General features: G+C 41.1%; 1 protein-coding gene across 2 annotated transcripts in view; it reads right to left on the bottom strand.

The window, feature by feature from the left end:
* Window positions 1–7662: 7662 nt before the first annotated feature.
* The window catches only part of DNAH5 (dynein axonemal heavy chain 5), a 253320-nt gene continuing 247292 nt past the window's right edge, over window positions 7663–13690 (bottom strand). Inside the window, exons 79-80 of one of the 2 annotated variants that reach the window (XM_075921464.1) lie at window positions 11016–11163; window positions 7663–10223 (exon numbers count right to left, since the gene is read on the bottom strand). In XM_075921464.1, coding sequence (XP_075777579.1) covers window positions 10196–10223; window positions 11016–11163 — 176 coding nt within the window. In that variant the 3' untranslated portion in view covers window positions 7663–10195. The remainder of the gene's footprint in view (window positions 10224–11015; window positions 11164–13690) is intronic. The other variant, XM_075921465.1, reaches the window with a different exon arrangement.

The raw sequence follows: 13690 nt of genomic DNA, 5'->3' as shown, positions 1-13690 counted from the left end.
GAGCTGCCTTCACAGCATGCTGCCTTTGTGCTGGCTGGGTGGCTTATGTCCTAGACTCAGACTACTTGTTCAGACCAATTTTAATCTAAAGTATTCAGTATTAAACAACAAACTTGATTCTAACTATTACATCTCTAGAGCGTGATTGTGTCTGCATGGGAATTTTGGAATTTACAACACGTTTAAAACTTACCTGTCTAAAGCAACAGCAATTACATTTCATTATTTAATAAGTGGGGCTACTTCTACACTACAAGTTTTGCTAGAAGAAGGAATGCAAACAAAGCATGGATTAGCATTATCTCGCGCTTCATTTGCATACTCTCTTCCGATCCATTTTTGTGCTAGAGATTTTTGCACAAAAACAAGCAGTGTGGACATTTCCTTTTTGCGCAAAAACCCCTAGCGCAAAAACGGATCAAAAGAGAGTATGCAAATGAAGCACAAAATAATGCTAATCCATGCTTCATTTGCATTGCCTCTTCCAGTAAAACTCATAGTGTAGATGTAGCCTCGGAGTATCTGTCTTCATAAAGATGAATTCTTTAAAACTGAAGAGTTAATAAATATTCATTCTAAATACAACAAAACATGCAAAACTTGATTTAACTAATTTATCTACTGTAAAGGGCTACAGTTACCTAAATTATTTGTTTCTTTGCTAACTTGATTGTTTATATTTTGCTAAAAATGCTTTATTTAAATGAAAGCTCAGACAGAGCAACTAAATGATAACTACTTGTATGTTGCTTGAATGTAAAGCACAAGATTTTTAACTTAAGCCTTTTTTTAAGTCACCAAAGCTCCAATTCAGGAAAGCACTGAAATTAAGGACTTCCTTAACTGCTTTGCTTAATCAGAACCTAAGCCATTGTATACACCCTACATTTTCAAATGTAAGTTATCAGCCTGATTCCCATTTCATATTGCTGGTAATGCACTATTTTGAGTAATCAGAATATGGTAATGTTTGGGGTTTTATTTTAGCTCTAGGACAAATCCTGATGTTCAGGTTTTAGTCAAAATATTTAAAGTAATTAATATGCTTTGAAACACAGTTTCTCCTTGTTTCAAAAATGTTATACAATATTTCAAATCTAATAAGATTTAATCTGCTAAAATGTTTTCAGTAAGTGAACTAAAAATGCAGTTATCTTGTTAATTCATCTGCTCACGAACACTGAAAGAAAAGTAGGATGCATTATCAAACTGAAATAGTTAATTAGGTATCACATGCCCAATGACATTGCACTTAATTCCCTTTAACAAAAAGTGGGGAATGGTTGTGGCCACTCAACAGTGTAGTTAAGTGTTTACCCTTGTCTTTAGGACACACTCAGCAAGGGAGGGCTACAGTTACCTAAATTATTTGTTTTAAGCATGAGTACTGAGCCATGTTTGGAAAGCACATTGTGACTGGGACAATTCAAGCTATTCCAGTGTTTCAATTACTAGGCCAATCTGCCAGTGGCTACAACTTTAAAAACAAGTAGTCCTGTTGCACCTTAGAGACTCACAAAAATATATAGAATCATGAGCTATTGTGGGTAAAACCCATTTTGTACATTTGTATCCACGTACCCTCACTTCCCAACTCCAGCATAGGGAACATGTTAGCAATGTGGTTGAGGGAAGTGCTGTGGTGACCCCTGGCCAGAGTTGTTCAGCTTAGCCCTGAGGCCACTTTGAGTTGTACCCCAGGATGAGCAAGTGGAAAGGTAGAATAAATCACACTGTTCTTAGGCTCCATGATAGCAGTGTGCCAGACCACAGAATTGGAACAAATAATCATGTCAAACCAATCTGATAGTTTTCTTTGATAGGATAACGAGTCTTGTGGGTAAGGGAGAAGTGGTGAATGTAGTATACCTAGCCTTTAGCAAGGATACAAAACCTTCAGGTACAGAGCTACTCAGAATAAGATTCAAAGCCTCTTTAGGTGATTGACTGCTGCTATTATTTCCCCTTTGTCAGCAAAAAAGAGGCGGTTACTTACCTGTAACTGGAGGGGCTTTGAGATGTGTGGTTTCTCTCTGTATTTCACTGATGGCTTATGCACAGGGGCCATGTTTAGACTGCATACTTTTCAGAAGAAGCTTTTCTAGAAGAGATCTTCCAAAAAAACTTCTTCCGAAAGAGAGTGTCCACACTGCCAAAGCACATCGTAAAAGCGTCCACACTGCAAAAGCACATTTTCAAAAGACAGCGTCCACACTGAATGGACGCTCTCTCGCATGTAAGCTGTGATTACTATGGACGGAGTGGCCATCATGGCACCTGTGCTTTTTCCTCTTTCCTCGTCTTTCAAAAGAATTCCCTCTTCCCCATCCACACATGACTTTTTCCGAAAGAGCTCTGTCAGAAAACAGCTTCTTCCTTGTAGAAAGAGATTTACCAATGTCAGAAAAACCCCTCCATTCTTTCAATTTTTTTTCTCGAAAGAACACAATTGCAGTGTGGATATAAGTGAAGGTTTTTTTTGGAAAAACAGCCATTTTTCTGAAAAAACTCTGTAGTGTAAACATACACAGAGACATGTGCCTGGAAATGGAGAATTTGCAAGTAGTACCCATAGGTTTGTACATGTGCCCTAGTTTAACTCATGCTTTCATCCAAAACAATAAAGGGCAGTTCCTTCTCTCCTGAGAATCAGGCAGGTCCATAGCAGAAAGGAAGGATGGCTGGGAGTGGGATAAAAATAGAGACCACACGTCTCAAAGAACCTCCAATTACATGTACGTAATCTAATCTCTTCTTCCAGCGATTGTCATATTCCACATATGGTGATTAACAAGCAGTATCTAACTCAGAGGAAGCTCCGAGGATGAGGACAGAATAGTAGTGTGGAGGACTACCATGCCAAAAGAGGTATCAGCCACTGTCATGTACAAAAGCATAGTGCACAGTAAAGATGTGTACAGAACTGCACATGGCCTCTCTATATATGTCAGTGAGTGGCACATGGGAGGCAGAGATCAAAACCTGATGATCTGTGAAGTGAGTCTACATGCCTGCAGGAGGAGGTAGGCCCAAGAGATGGCAGTAGAATGTAATACACCCCAAAATCCATTTAGAGCTTCCCTGGGTGGATATAACCTGTCTCTGAATTTTCTCTGCTATTGTAATAAATAGGCTAGGGGAACCTCCTGACTGGTTTTGTTCTCTGCAGGTAGATGGTCAGAGATTGCTAAAGGTCAAGGGAATGGAAACAATGTTCCTCTGCAGATGTATGTGGTTTCAGATGTGAAAGTGGGAAACCACCTTTCGTAAAAATTTACCTTGGAAAGAACCTAGGGGGAAGCAGACTGCATGGGGTGTGTTTGTGTGTGTCCTAGGACATTTGCATGATCACATTTCAAAGTTTACATAGGTATTAATGACTTAAGGTAAGAAAGAAAAATTCTTTTAACAGATTTTTTTTTAGTATTGTAGATATCTAAAACTCTGATCTTAATGATGTTACTAATTAATACATGGTAAATTGTAATGCATTAAGGCCAGATTTTTGCTATCTGTTATAGTTGTGACTCTTATGAGTCAGAAGTAGCAAGTAGTAGGTGTGATGCTAGTTGTTTTGTAGGCTGAAACCTTATTTGCTAGCTCTTTGAAACATATATCTGTCTACAAACCCTGAAGTTATGTTAATTTGCTCTGGGGCTTCTACTCTTTGAGTTGGTCACACACACAAAGGCTACGTCTACACTGGCATGATTTTCCGGAAATGCTTTTAACGGAAAAGTTTTCCATTAAAAGCATTTTCGGAAAAGCACGTCTAGATTGGCAGGATGCTTTTCCGCAAAAGCAGTTTTTTCAGAAAAGCATCCGTGGCCAATCTAGACGCGGTTTTCCACAAAAAAGCCCCGATCGCCATTTTCGCGATTGGGGCTTTTTTGCGGAAAATACTACTGTGCTGTCTACACTGGCCCTTTTGTGCAAAAGTCTTTTGGAAAAAGACCTTTGCCCGAATGGGAGCAGCATAGTATTTCCAGAAAAGCACTGATGATCTTATATGAGATTGTCAGTGCTTTTCCAGAAATTCAAGTGACCAGTGTAGACAGCTGGCAAGTTTTTCCGCAAAAGCAGATGATTTTGCGGAAAAACTTGCCAGTCTAGACACAGCCAAAGTGAAACTTTCAAACCAGGAAAACTTTTATCTGTTTTTACAGTTCTGTTTCACTTGTATTTACAAAGTGTGGATCCTAAACATTCCCCAGATAAACTGTATAAGCCTGAGTGAATGCCTTTTACTCTTCTTTCCAATGTCAGTAGATATTGTATTAATATTTGCAAGGAGAGCATGACTATTTCTGGTTGACTCATAGCTTTGTTTAGCGTCTTAAAGCTAAGCTATGTGTGTATAATATGCATTTTGGTGTGTTTACTAGCTTGAGTTAGAAAGGATGATAATACATATAATCCAAGGGTAGTGTTAATTTTCCTTTTATTCGATTTCATATTAAACATCATAAATATTGCTCCTTTTTAATTATCTCATTTTCATGTATTTTCTTCCACACCTATGACTGTTTAAAATATATATTTATATCTAGATTTTTTGTTTCTACTGGTGGGTGCACACTACCTCCTGGTGGGTGCACACTACCTCCATATTAGTGTTGTACATAAGAAATTTCAACCTGCCCAAAAGAAAATTCAACCCACCCAAGGATGGAAAATGTTAAGAGGGAACACTAGTCACAACCTGGACAATTAGGGAGGAGGGTGAGAAAAGAAAATCTCAGACCTCTTATCAGGAACATAACAACACTATTCAGCCCTTGAATATGGGGTATATCATAATGTTCTGGAGGGCTCTAGAAATACTTTATTATTTGGGATTGCAACTCTGGCTGGTCATAAAGTGTGGAAGATATCAGGCAGCTTGTACTTAGGGTCCTGGATTTCTTCAAAGTCTAGATTTCTCCCAAGACTCTCCATAACAGTTCCTGAAATTGTCTAAAAAGGGGACAGGGATGCTTCAGTCACTACTTTGTCCGTAGACAGAGGAAAATTCCGTTGATTCTGGTAACTCCACTAGAACTAGTCCAGTGGTCTTCAACCTTTTTGAGCATGAGATCACTTTTTGAATTTAAGTGCAATCCAAGATCTACCTGAAATATAAATACCCTTGTCCCACCTCCTTCCTGACCTTTCTCCAAGGCTCCACTCCTGCTCACTCCATCCTCCCTCTCTTGCCCATCATCACTGACTTTCATCAGGCTGGGGCAGAGGGTTGGGGTGCAGGCTCTGATCTTGGATTAAGGGATCTGGGGTGTGAGAGGAGCTCTGAGCTGACCTTGGGGCTGGCAGCTGGGGTGTCGGAGGGAGTCCCAGGCCTCCCACCCTCTGGGAGGGTGTTTGGATGCAGGGGTGCTTGGAGATAGGGCTGGCGTTTGGGATGGAGGAGGGGGTTCTTGACTTCGGCAGGAGTTTGGGATGCGGGCTCCACCTAGGCACCGCTTACCTCACGTGGCTCCTGGTTGGTGGTGCAGTGGGGCTAAGGCAGGCTCACCCCTGCCCAGGCCCTAGACTACTCCCTAAAGCAGCCAGCAAACTCCCTCCAAAGTCCACTTGTGCTCCCTCTCTGCTCTGTGGAGACAGGATACAGGGTGGGAGAGGAGGAACCTTAATATCAGTGCCCCCTTCTTCTCCCTACCCTGCCCTGCACAGCAAGCAGGAAGCTCCCCGGGGGAGGGGCAGCTCCAAGGCAAAGGAAGATGCGTAGCAGTGGGAGGAGTGGCAACTGAAGTGCTGGTATTTGATAGCTTCTTGGCCAAACCAGTCAGGATCATCTGTTAGAGGCTCCAAGACCTACCAGTAGATCCCGATCTACTGGTTGGTGACCACTGAATCAGACAGTGATTCCGCCACACCATCAAATCACATTACCTGCTGGAAGAACTCCTTAAGAGTGGTCATGAGACATGATTTTTCTTTTCTCGCTTCTGATTCACTGGAGGAGAAGGTGGACTCCGGTTCCAGGGGCAGAGCTGTTGGAGCTAGTGCAAGGGTGTAGCACTCTGGTATAGATAGTGAAGAGTTGCATACCAGAGGCATATCCTTTGATGGAGATATGATCTCTCAGGGTATGTCTACACTACCACCCTAGTTCGAACTAGGGTGGTTAATATAGGCAACCGAAGTTGCAAATGAAGCCCGGGATTTAAATATCCCGGGCTTCATTTGCATCTTGCCGGGCGCCGCCATTTTTAAAGCCCTGGTAGTTTGGACTCTGTGCCCACGGCTACACGTGGCACGGAGTAGATAGTTCGAATTAGGCTTTCTAATTCGAACTACTGTTACTCCTCGTGGAACTACCACGAGGAACGAGGTGTAACGGTAGTTCGAATTAGAAAGCCTAATTCGAACTACCTACTCCGTGCCGCGTGCCGGCACGGAGTCTGAACTACCGGGGCTTTAAAAATGGCGGCACCCGGCAAGATGCAAATGAAGCCCGGGATATTTAAATCCCGGGCTTCATTTGCAACTTCGGTAGCCTACATTAACCACCCTAGTTCGAACTAGGGTGGTAGTGTAGACACACCCTCAGGAAGTGGAAGGGTGATTCTGGGGCCAACAAACTGGACATACCAGATCTGCCCAATGTAAGCAGCACATTGTTTTAGTACCAGTGCTCTGGTCTTTCCACAAACAGGAAGATCCCACATTTTGTGGGGTGTTGGTGCTACCAATAGATTAGTGCTCAAAACTGCCCGATTTTACTGCTTGTGGGACTTTTTCTCATGCTGTGGGACTTACTGGATATTCTTGGTTCAAATTTGTAGAAAACAAGTTTGGAGGAAGAGTTAGGCTATATCTACCCCACCACTTATGTCCATATACCTTATGTTGCACTCCTGTGAGCAACAGAAGCTACATCAATCTAAACACCAGTATGGACAGTGCTATGTCAGCAGGTGAAGTTCTCCTGCTATCAGATCTGCCACTGTTCACTGGGGAAACTATCTCCCATCAGCTTAGAGCAGCTTCACTACAGAGTTTATAGTGGTGATGCTGCATCGATGCAACTGTGTTGCTGTAAGGTCTCTAGTCTGGCTATAGTTTAGTCCAATGCTTATGAGAATGACTCCTCACCTCCTCACTAGGTCCCGCAATGTGGCATTTCTGCTGGCTCTGAATTCCAATGCAGCAGTGAGAGATGTCCTCCTTGTTGGGTCAGGCTGAAATACAGGAGGTCTTCCCAAACATGAGCCCGAGCGAGGTCTCATGGCAAGCTCCAGAAGGCAAAAAGCCCAGCTTTCTTGGGTGCATGAGGGGAAGGAATGGTAAATACTGTACCTGAACACAATGGCTGTCTCTACACTGGGCCACTTATTCCGGAAAAGCAGCCGCTTTTCCAGAATAAGCTGCGAGCTGTCTACACTGGCCGCTTGCTTTTCCAGAAAAGCAATGACGATCTATTGTAAAATTGTCAGTGTTTTTCCGGAAAAACTATGCTGCTCCCATTCGGGCAAAAGTCCTTTTCTGGAAAAACTGTTCCGGAAAAGGGCCAGTGTAAACAGCCCAGTAGTCTTTTCCGCAAAAAAGCCCCGATCGCGAAAATGATGATCGGGGCTTTTTTGCGGAAAAGCACGTCTACAGTGGTACGGATGCTTTTCCGGAAAAAGTGCTTTTCTGGAAAAGCATCCTGCCAATGTAGACGCGCTTTTTCCGGAAATACTTATAACAGAAAACTGTTCTGTTTTAAGCATTTCCGGAAAAGGGTGCCAATGTAGACGTAGCCAATGTGAGCTTCTCTCAGATGGTATAGGCAGTGTTCATAGTCATCACTGATTGACAAGGAGCACAGGGAAGAGGTGCCAAGTTTGAAGCCCGGACATCTGGATATAGCCCAGTATTTGAAAATGAGTATGATGAGTGGAGGGGTGGTAAAATAATCAAACAAACCCAAACCTAGACAGAGAAGAACAATGAAAGTTCTGATCCACACCATGCAATGGTGAAAAGGAATTGAAGCTATAGTCAGTCCACTCCTCCCTTCATTGTCTTGGACAGAAGCACAATGTAAGCTGTAAACCATCAGTGGAATGCAGCTGGGACCATCACTCAAAGAATAGGTTCTGCCACACACTTTCCCCACATCATGGCTATTTGTTTAAATCCCCTGGAAGGATTCCTGGTAAATTGATTTCAACAAAATCATGCAAGTAGCAGTTTCAAGCTGTCCTCTATTCACAGTATCTTACTGTAGCCTTTCACTCTTAGAGCATTATCTTGTTCTGGAAATAATCTTCTGCTTCCAGTGGACATCCACTCCGCATGCACTAAAGGGGAGATTTAGTTTTATTTAAAGGAGAGCACGGGGTACATAATTAAAGCTAACTGTTCAAACAGATTATAAACATGTGGCTAGTAGCCCATATTTCTGCTCAATGCACATAGCTTACCACGATTCTGCAGCCAGCTCCATGGAACGCAAAGCTGGACATAGAAATTGGTTAAAAGCTGGAAACATCTCTTCTTCCCTTTCCCTTCTCTCTCTCTTCCTCTGCAGGTTTTTTAAGTGCTGGTTAATACTATTTAGACTAATTTTCCAGTTTTTGGATAACTGAGTATTTACTCAGTTCAAAAGGAAAGGCCATAGAAGTCATATATTACTTATTTGTATGCTTCATAAACCATATTCACCTCAACAACTTCAAATCATTTTAGAATACATAGAAGATTTATTTTTCCTCTCCACTGTTGATGTTGAACACTAATTTAGCAGTCATTATAGATATGCACTGTATGGCTGTGTCTACTCTGCACCCCTTTTCCGGAAAAGGGATGCAGATTAGACCCTTCGGAATTGCAAATCCGCGAGGATTAAGTAGGAATAAGAAATCCTCCGGAAAAGGGCTTATTTTCCAGAGAATCGCGTCTAGACTGGCGCTTTTCTCCGGCTTATCCCCAAGCCGGAAAAAAGCGGCAGCCATGTAAATGCAAATGCCGCGGGGGATATTTAAATCCCCCGTGGATTTGCAATTCCGAAGTGTCTAATCTGCATCCCTTTTCCAGAAAAGGGGTGCATTGTAGACACAGCCTATATGTATATGGGGGTGCAGCAAATAAATGTACAGCAAACCCAACCATTAATTAAGAGGTAGTGGAGGACAGCAAAAGAGTAAAGCAGATCAGGACGGGAGCTAGAAGACAGATGGAAGGTGATAAAGAATGAAGAGAGGAGGGTATTGACTAGAAAGAGACAAAGTGCAAGGAGGTAGAGCTTGGAAAGAAGCAGCAAAGGTGACAGGAAAACGGAAAAACACAATATTGAAAACTTACACTCTCCTAGTGTGGTGGGGAGTGGGAGAAAGTAACACCACCAGCCATCCCAGGCATTCCAGGACAGACCAACTTCATGCTTCTTGTTTGCATCACTGTGAGTTCTTAAGTTTCATGATGCTTACAATGTTAAATAAAACAGCCAGAAGTTGCCAGGTTTGTAAGCATTTCCATTAAACTATGTTCTGGCCTGTACAAGTGTTTTAAAACAAATCAAACTTAGGGTGAGGGATTCAGAATCATACTTACATGTACTAATACTGCTGGAGTACAATATTAATCCCTTTATCTTCCTATGGTTGAGGGTGTTGCAGATACACTCTACACACACAGCCATATTAATGCACAGACAGCATTACTGAAGCATTATAAATCTCTAGCAGCCTGGTCCGTAGAGATTCCATATCATGAAATATTGCAAAAAATTAAATACATTCAGATTCTTCCAAGTGATTATTGACAAACATTTAAGATACTAGTAAATTAATAATGTAAATGTCTGAAGTGAAACAGTACGGTTGTTTTATAGAAATGAAATGTTACAACCATCCCTACCCATGAAGATACCAAATACAACCATTCTGAAATAGGTTTTTAATACTTGTTTTATAATACTGTGAAAGGTTGTCCTTAGATTATTGATGAGCAAGAGATGCAGTATTTTTTACAATTTTATGTAAGATAAAAAAATATTTCTGAAACAAAAATGGAATCAGAACTCCACAAAATGCTTCCTTGTGCTGAAATTAAAACTTGCTTTTTCCTCAAAGAATTTATGTAAGACAGATCCACTGTGCACTGTTGTCCCATACTGTTATGTATAAGAGCACATGTCACTTCTGAAGCAGTAGTCTGACACCTGTGACCTGGGTATACTAGCAGACTACCATGAGACAACCGACCAGCTTCAACAGCAAAGATCCAGTAGCTCTGTGCTGAAAAACAAAGGCACTTTATATGTGAAGTCAGAGTGCAACTGACCAGTGTTGCCTACATTTCTCTCTGCAACCAGCTCCCAATGTGAAATGTTTCTATGGTAGATAAAAAGTCAAGAAAGCCTCAGTAAGACAAGCAGGGAAAAAAGGAAGGCAGGAAGGAAGATAGAAAAGGAGCAGACATGAAAGCAAAATACTGCAAAATGAGAGCAGTAGGTAACAGTGTTGGTTCTGCATAAAGGTTTCCCTCCAAATACTCACAGCTCACATTTCTCAGAATAGAGAAGACAACTTTTTTGGTAAACAGAATTTATGAATGAATTTTGTACATTAGTGAGCCAGAATGACAGCAAACACCAATTAAGGCACATCAGTATTCACCGGACTTGTATGCTTAACTCTATCATCTGGTTGCAGATAAGCACTGCTGGAACAACAGCATAAGCCATGACCAGCTGACAATGCTAAAGGCAACGCATGGCTATGAAGTGTTTAACAAGGCATGCGTTCAAATGAAACAAGCCCTGAGAGGTGAATTGGAGTGAATATAGACACTATAAGCCAGCTAATTCCAAGAGACTTACATTTTAGTACATTTGTTAGGCCCACTAGCTAACTTTAAATAGATACAGCAGGAGTGGAATAAAGAGGGAGCACAACTACTGAAAATAAAAATCTGCGATCCATCATCAAGCTTGTTCCTCATTATTGTCCATGTTAAAATTATGTGCAGAAAAAAATCTCTTATAATCCCGGTGAGAAATACTGGGGAGAAAAATGATTTCACATTACTTGACATCACACAGAAGCGCTACACCACGCAGTATCCAATGCTCTGGAGGTTGGATGGTCCTAAGGGCCACTGCCGCAACATAATTCAGGTCTGTTCGAAGTGGTTTTTTGTAGATTGGACATGAGTACAGACGAGGATCTTTTGAAGCTGGGAAAATGAAGGGAAAAAAAACACACATGAAAAGATGCCCTGTGAAACAAGGCTGAGCAGACAGGATGTTAGAGTGCGTCTAAACTACATGATTCCATTGACGGAGCCATGTAGATTAGTCAGGAAGGCAAAGGGAAATGGAACCGTGATTTAAATAATCACTGCTTCATTTAAATCAAAATGGCCACCGCGCTGTGCCGATCAGCTGATTGTCGGCACAGTGTGGCAGTGTAGACGGGGATCTACTGACCCCAGAATCCTTCATCGGCAGATCCTTTATGCCTCGTGAAATGAGGTTTATAGGATCTGCTGACAAAGGATTCTGGGATTGGCAGATTCCCGTCTAGACTGCCGCGCTGAGCCAACAATCAGCTGATCAGCACAGCGCGGCAGCCATCGGCACAGCGCGGCAGCCATTGTGATTTAAATGAAGCCGCGATTATATAAATCGCAGCTTCATTTCCCTTTTTTGTGTAAACTAATCTACATGGCTCTGTCAGTGGAGCCATGTAATTTAGACGTACCCTTAGAGTGCAGGTCACAAACTAAGCAGAAATATCTAGTCAAACGTCAATAGCAGATAGCTCTTCTCAACAAAAGCGAAGAAAGTTTCAGTTAACAACACACTGCTCACTTTTTTGCTCCTGTTTGCAAAACATACCACATACTGCATGCAAGCCCTTATAGGTTTAGGACTTAGTATTAAACTATGGTACTCTGACAGAATAGGAAGTTTAAATGAATACCCTGCAGTAACTAGGATACTGGCAGTTCCATCCTTCCACTCAACTTTCCTGTTTTTGAATCTTTATACTGACACATTAAGATGTGAAAACTGCTTTATTAAAATCTATTCATCTATTCTGAAATACCATAAGTAAGAGATTTTTTCAGTATAATTATTTACGTGCTGTAGAAGTTTGCATACTCAACTGGTACTCTCTAATGTAAAACTGGAACAAAATATTCCAGGTTTGATTAATACACAAGTGTTTACAATTCAGTGTCTCAGCTGGTTTCTAATTTGTTTTTTAATATAATAATGATTATTTTCAGTTTTCAGGATCAGAACCTTATTTGTCTATCAAATTTGTTTTTGTAAGTAATACATTTTATGATAATAAGACTTCCATTTATTTATTCCAGACATTTGTAGAGTTCAAACTGTGCTAAACAGATTCATTCAATTTGGTGTTAAATTGTTCCCAGGCTGCGATCTTGTGTGTCAATCAGTTTGAAGCAATTTTTATGGTTAGGTTGTAAGCCCTTGCAAATAGTAATTTATACTGAAAATACTGATAGACTGCATATTATAGGCATTTAGAATGTTACCCTTGGTTAAACAAATGACATACACCAAAAGAGCATGCCACATGCTGTCAGAGAAGATAAGCTGCAAACATGGAATTCTGATAGCAAAGCACAGGAAACATAGCCTGTAAGCAGACTGTCTCTAACAGCTAAAGGATTTTATATCTTTTCAGCGGGATTTGATTTCCTCCTGCCTTCTTTATTTGCAAATATTAAAAAATTCAGTTCCACAAAGCAGAAGGGCCTGGGCTTCTGTTCTGCAGTTTGTTAGTCTGCATTCCATCCTGATCCATCTTTTCCTCTTTAGTGGCCCCAAATGCCATCTTTCACCTCTACCAGCTCCTTCCGTCCTTCCACTTGGCTTCTGTTTGCTCAAGCAAATCAGTTTCAGAGAACTTCATTATTACAGCATTATTACAGACAACTCCTATGTTCACCAAAATGTTGTTAAATCAGTTCATTCCTGCAGACAACAGAGTTTTATAATGTTTTATGTAATGTGCTCAATGGGTAGTATGAGAATAAATATTAAGCAACTATAACTCTGCTGGCTGCCCTTCTCTGGATAGCCGGGAAGAACAGTCTTCTAGGTTCTTAAAAAAGGTGCATCACGCAGACTGCCTGTGTCTCTCTCTGATGTCAAAGCAGAAAGAGATCAGGAGGATCCTTGTGATTCAACATGATAATACTGGTGCTCTTACGAGTAATTAGAATACAGATTGTGTTATAAAGAAAATATGATGAATGATTAAAAATTTGTACTAACAGAAGCTTTGTATTGGAAATATATTGATACCTTTTGTATGGGCAATTGTATACCTTTTCCCATGCGAAACAGTTGTGTAGTTCCTGAGGAGAGGGAACGAATGAGTTTGGAATGTGAATGTTTGGAGAAAGATAACAACTTGAAGGCTCAGCATTCTCAGAATCCAAATGGTCAAAGAAGCTAGAATACTCAGCAGCACCAACGTACCATCAATTGGACCCAATATAAAAGACAGACATATAGATGGCTTTGGAGTTAAGAGCAAGCACCCCTTAACAGATGACAAAGAAGAACAACTTCCAGATAATCAGATGTTTAAAAGAACTAATGGTGGTTGATTAAGAACTGACACAGCAAAATGTATAGACCTGAATGGGAGAAAAGTTCTATAAAAGATGGGGCTTCTTGCATGAATCTCTGGGTCTCATCTTGTCAAGACTGGAGCAT

The sequence above is a fragment of the Pelodiscus sinensis genome, chromosome 2 (genome assembly GCF_049634645.1).
Source record: "Pelodiscus sinensis isolate JC-2024 chromosome 2, ASM4963464v1, whole genome shotgun sequence".
NCBI lineage: Eukaryota > Metazoa > Chordata > Testudines > Trionychidae > Pelodiscus > Pelodiscus sinensis.
This window is presented reverse-complemented; position numbering and strand designations above follow the sequence as displayed.